This window comes from Platichthys flesus, chromosome 1, assembly GCF_949316205.1.
Source record: "Platichthys flesus chromosome 1, fPlaFle2.1, whole genome shotgun sequence".
In the NCBI taxonomy this organism is placed as follows: domain Eukaryota; kingdom Metazoa; phylum Chordata; class Actinopteri; order Pleuronectiformes; family Pleuronectidae; genus Platichthys; species Platichthys flesus.
Window position 1 is genome coordinate 2638087 of NC_084945.1, and position 5987 is coordinate 2644073.

Sequence of the window (5987 nt, forward strand, 5' to 3'; positions counted from 1 at the left end):
AGAACAGAGGTCTTCAACAGGGGGGTCGCGAACCCTAGGGGGTCCGTGGAGGTACTGCAGGGGGTCCGCAAAATGTTTGGTTTTATTTTTTATAATTTTGTATTTATTTTCTAACCAATTTTTCCCCCACAAATTTAAATGTGTTTAAATACACATTAACATGCATCGAACATATTGTGAGTCTGATTTGACCCTCTGCCTGACAACCTCTATCCGTCCAAGGTTAGATAAGTTGTGTGCAACACATCAGGGTCTGACATCTCACTGATGTGGGAGTAATGTAGGGCATCCACAGATGGCTGGAGGATTCACTGTCTCTTCTACATGTGTTTAAAATAAAAACATGAATCTGTGAATTACTTGAATAGCTCAGTGTTGTTTGCAAGATGTATGTTTATAAATGGCAGTGGCATGGCCACCTTGTACCTTGCTAGTGTTTAAATTAAAAACATGAATAAATGAACTCGTGTAATATTTGAATAGCTTAGTATTGAATGCACAATAACAGGGTAGCTGTGTTTATACATGGCACTAGGCCCAGTTTAATATAAAACAAATGTTTATACAATATATATAGTAGGGGGGTCCCGGCTCCATCTCTCCACCAGTTTGGGGTCCTTGACCTGAAAAACGTTGAAGACCCCTGTGTTAGAAAGTTGATCCCCCTTCTCCTCTGTAATGCTGCCCCCCCCCCCCCCCCCTCTCTCTGAGCTGAAGGTAATCTGCTGTGTTTGGTCGTTTCTTAGTTCAGCTGGAATGTGACGAGGCGTTTGGTCCAAACTGCCCCCCCGACCTGTTGCAGTGGCTCCCTGAGGTGACCTGAGCCCGAGGACGATCTCTCTGCGTCTCCGTCTGTCTCCGTCCTGCTTCACCTGCTGGACCTCAGGACGCAGCCGCCATGAACCACAGCAAAGTGGAGCCGGAGCCTTTTGAATATTCCTACTACGACTATTCAGACTGGTACTCGAACAACGCGGAGCCGACCAAGCCGCCCATAGAGTGAGTATCAGCTCCGACTGGAGATAGACTCAGCTGCTTATCGATGTGATAGTGTCAACAAAAAAAGATGTGATTCAACTTACAGTTTACAGTTTCATCTATAAATTCCATGTGATTATTTATTGAACCTTTCGGTTGAGCAATGTTGATTTCATCCATAAAGCACAATTATAATAATGAACTAATAACTTTAAATAACCCTCTTTATGTTTTTAACTGTGACGACATTTAGCATTCAACTCAAAACACAAGTATAAGTAAATGCTTACAGAGGAAATGTTGGATTTCATAACCACATTTATCTTTTTTCATTTATCTTTCACTCACATACTCGTTATGTTAGTTTCTTGTATATATATTTTTTACATATATGCCAGAGTTGGTTTGTTTCAATGTAATTTCTGTTTTTGCCACAGAGTTATTTTACCATGTGACCCCACAGCCGACGAAACGCTCTTCCACGTCTGCATGTTGTCGATGTCTGTAAGTATGTTTCTATTAGAATTAAAAAAATGTTATGTAAAGGAAAAACCTCTTTTGAGACAAAATGTCCCGCTTGAACAAAAGGCCTATTAATGGGAGGAGGTCATGTGATACTGTCCATGAGTCAATATCACACTTTATCTAAGATAAGGTTTTTTTTATCCTTTAAATTCATGAACTGAACAAACTAACCCTGAGAAAAGTTTCCTTAAATTTTTCAAACATCATCTCTGAAACTATTTAAACCTTTTTTTAACTGAACCCTAAACAATCCTGAACCACAGCATTGATAATCTACATCATGAGTTTTACATATTTAGAAAATAGTCTTGTTTGTTGTAAAAGTGCACTACAGGGATTAATCATCACAAACCTGAAAACTATGATGATTTCTTTGTGTTAGAACGAGCAGTTTATAAACACATGACTCCACAAAGGACAAACACAACACTGGCTCATTGTCCCAGTCGGGTGCAATATGCAACTTCACCCCTAGATGTCACTAAATCCAAAACCCTGAACCTTTAAAAACATAAAACTCCACTTTGTGTTATAACCAGGCAAACTTTATTGATACATCTCTATAAGGGCTAAATCCAACTTAACTGGACAGAGCGATTCTCTCTGAAGTTTTTTCCTCGTCCTTTAAATCCATCCTGACTTTTCCACGAACCTCTCATCTGCCGCATTGACCTCGAACAGACGACAGACTTAATGATGTTTACTGTTGCTTCATCTTCTCTGCTGAGTTCTCTACGTTAACTCAGAGGCTGAGAGGACGTGGTTTGGTTTCCATGTTGAGGGCAGATAATGAACTGTGACAGCCGGGTCACTGCAGCTGATCAGAAACAACAAGAGGAGGAACGTTCCCCTGCAGAATGAGATTCTTTACATGAGCTGCAGCGGAGAAGATAATAGAGGAATTCAGTTTATCCTTCACCTAATTGCATCCATCACTGCACAGAGTTTTCTTGTTTTTATCTATTTGTTCTATTCTAGTCCTTACACTGAAGTATTGCATGTTGCTTATTATATCTCACTGATGCCTATTTTATAACTCTTGCTGCTGTAATATTGCATATTTACGCATTGTGGCAGTAATAAAGGATTCTCTTATCTTATCTTATCTTAATTGTTCACACCATGTCAGAACTTATACCTTATGTCCTGAGTTGTTGGGACATAAAGCTCAGCGTAAAAAGGTTTGAGTTTTAAAATCTGTCCATGTTAGGATGTGATCAAATTTCTTTAAACAAGTCGGCTCAGCGCTGAGAGGAAGACAGTGATGAAGGTTTAATCTGAAGGTTCAAACCAAACACCATCTCCCCCCTGCAGCTGGTGGTCATGCTGATCCTGGCGGTTCTCTCCAGGAAAAACAAATTGTGCCAGGGATTCACGAGAGGATCCTCCAGCATCTTCAGGTAAGTTGGACCGATTGGACTTTCCTCTTCTCTTGAATATGATTTTTAAACGTAGAATAAAAATGAATCTAAATGTTTGCTCTCACAGTCCAAACAACTTCCTGGACCAGACCCAGGAGAAAGGCCTGGTCATGGCCGTGTTCGGGCTGGTGTTCAGCAAACTGGCCGTGCTGGTCATCGCTCCGGACCCGCTGCCGTTCTGCAAAGACACTCCAGAGGACATTAAAGGTGGACATGTGTGTTTACAGGTTGTCCTCAGTAGGGAAAGAACCAGTGTTACCTTCAGGATCACATCTGTGATTCTGAAAACACATTCACCGTCTTTTATAGATAATAACAATGAGCTCAATTGTGTAAAATGTTATTTGGCCTTAAAGATCTTTATATTTATTATATCAACAGAAATTGCAACTGTAACTAAACTTAATCAAAACAGAGGTAATAGGCAGAAGACAAAAAGTAGAAATTAACTCAAAGCTCATGAATGTATAAAAGACTGAGGCATGAAACTAAGTGATTTAATGAAAAGGGAGAATATCAATGAATTCAATTTGTTAGCGAAAAGGAAAAAGACAAACCATGGCCTCCAGCAAGGAAATTAAAAAAAGGTGAAAAACAATTCCTGGATCCTTAATTGAATCCACTTCAAAAGTTAATTAAATCTCCTTGGGCTCCCACTCTTTCTGTGCAACGACTCAGAGTGTTGTAATAGACTGCCCCCCCCCCCACCCCGTGACCCTGTGTTTCCTCAGAGTACATGAAGATCATCTCCATCTTCTACTACCCGGTCCTGTATTACCCTCTGCTGGTCTGCGGCACGCTGCAGCGTCGGACCGGCTACGTGTTCGGGGCTCTGCTCTCCTTCACCCACTTCGGGGTCCTGGTGTGGCAGAAGTTCGACTGTCCCACGACTCCAGAGGCAACGACTCCATTCACTTCAAACCTCTGGCAGATAAACAGCACAACACTTTTTATGAAGAGCTTTCTCTCTCCCCTCAGATCTATAAGTACTACGCTCTGCTCGCCAGCCTCCCCCAGCTGGCCTGCCTCGCCTTCATGTGCATCCAGTTCCTGCTGCTGTTCGTCAAAGGACCAGAGACGGACGAGGTGAGAGGGAAGGACATTCTCATTGTTGAAACACAGATGTGGAAATGTCCGTCTCTAAGAAACATGAATTCCAACTATGTGAAGCAGAACTGTGATTACTGTAAGCAGCTTGTTGAGCAGAGAGGGTTTAACTCGGCGTACGTGAGCAGATTATGACAGAGGAGGTGATATTTTCATACTTTCAGCCATGCACCAGGTTTAATCCTCACACAGTTTGGTCAGTGGTTTTGAAAAGAAACGTGTGGTGAGATTAAACAAACAGGAGAAACCAGCTCGTTAACATCTCTCTGTTTTAATCTTTAGCTTTTTCTTGTGTTTTATTCAAACGCTGCAGCTGAGCCGAAGAGAATGACGGGTTTCTCTCCATCTAATCTTCTAAATCAACATTAATTAAAAGTTGTTCTCTGAATGCTTCAGTATCATAAATATATATTTATATATTAACAAAAAGACGTCTTGTTTTGTTTTGTCAGGACCTGGACAGCAGCTACTACACCAACTATGTGAAACAGCTTCTGAGGAAAAAGTCCTCATCTGTCAGGTGTGAACCTATGTTATATGTCATATTATGATATATAGTTAGTTATATATGAATAGTGTCATAACCTTTCACTGAGCCTTATAACCTGTAATGCAATGTAAAATGAAAATGCAAATGAATTGACTACAGATGACACATTTGAAACTCATAACAGGGAAATAACCAGTGAAACTACTTTAGCAAACAACGGTTGAATTCTTCCATCAAGTGTCGTAGACTGTAAATAAAGAAAATGAGGCCTAAACATCCCAATAAGCCGAAGCTGCCATCTTGTGATCCTGACATCATTTATAGCCAATAGTTTGGCCCATGTCACATCTGCTAACATGGAGGAGGCAGGCTTTTATGACCGATCCTGCAGCCCGCCAGCAGGGGGTGCTCAAAAGGATTTGTCTTCATCATTTCCCAGCAGCCATTTTTATATATATATATGGCAGATTGTTGCCTTCAAATGGAGGCTACGACAACATGTACGCTAATATTTACGTGACTGTCTGCCTATAGAAATCCGCCAACAGACAATGTCAGAGGGGAATTGGGAATTTAAACGTTTTCATAAGACGTGTCGTTGATACTCTGCCAATCAACAAACTTCACTTTATTTAAATTTGAAAGTAAACCTATGATATATTTGTCTAACACGATGCGTTCACTGTTTCCCTGCAGCTCCTCATCTGCAGACAAACCAACACTTGTCCAGAGAATACAGGAGGTTCTCAGGGGTTATATTTATACTCCAGAAAAGGGTGAGTTCCCTCTCATGAATATGAAAATCGTCTGTGAAGGAAGTGACAGAGTTTTCCCGTGATCATGACATTTTGTCTTCCAGTGTTTCGTTTTCCTCTGAAATTGGCCGTGTCTGTGTTCGTGACCCTGGTGGCGATTTATCACGTGAGTCTCCTGCAGCTCATCATGTGACACGTGTTGAACTCACAGACGTTTATCTTTGTAAACACGTCACATCGGCTCCATCACTCTCCTCCAGGCGGCGCTGTTGCTGGTCGTACTGGTCGTCCCCACGCTCCACATCGTCCGTGCTGGTATTGATGAGAACATCGCCTTCCTGCTGCTGGGCTTCGGGATCGTCCTCTCCGACGACCGGATGGAGGTCGTCCAGATCGTGACCTTCTACACGTGGCTGCTGGAAGGTGATGTCACCTTCTGGGAGTTTGAACCAATCTTTGACACTTTATCTTCTGAGAAGAGTCGTGACAACTTGTTCTATTTCCAGTGTGCTACCTGTGTGCCATGACTCTGTCCTGTCTGGTCAGTCTGGTGATGCTCATGAGGTCTCTGGTTCTCCACAGGTACGTGACATTAAGGCTCTTTTTTAATGAGAATGTTCACATGAAACTAAGTTGATTAAAACATCAATAATTCTACATATTTCTCCTAAATTTCCCCTCAATTATTAAGTATGTCAAAGGAAGCATTTG

At 41.6% G+C, this 5987-nt stretch overlaps 1 protein-coding gene across 1 annotated transcript in view; it reads left to right on the forward strand.

Annotated features, from left to right (window-relative positions):
* Positions 1-792: 792 nt before the first annotated feature.
* LOC133957155 (receptor for retinol uptake stra6-like) overlaps positions 793-5987 on the forward strand; it is an 8455-nt gene continuing 3260 nt past the window's right edge. The window contains exons 1-11 of the mRNA XM_062392611.1: positions 793-999; positions 1416-1482; positions 2818-2903; positions 2992-3131; positions 3656-3822; positions 3903-4010; positions 4484-4551; positions 5218-5297; positions 5381-5442; positions 5537-5699; positions 5783-5858. Coding sequence (XP_062248595.1) covers positions 899-999; positions 1416-1482; positions 2818-2903; positions 2992-3131; positions 3656-3822; positions 3903-4010; positions 4484-4551; positions 5218-5297; positions 5381-5442; positions 5537-5699; positions 5783-5858 — 1118 coding nt within the window. The 5' untranslated portion in view covers positions 793-898. The remainder of the gene's footprint in view (positions 1000-1415; positions 1483-2817; positions 2904-2991; positions 3132-3655; positions 3823-3902; positions 4011-4483; positions 4552-5217; positions 5298-5380; positions 5443-5536; positions 5700-5782; positions 5859-5987) is intronic.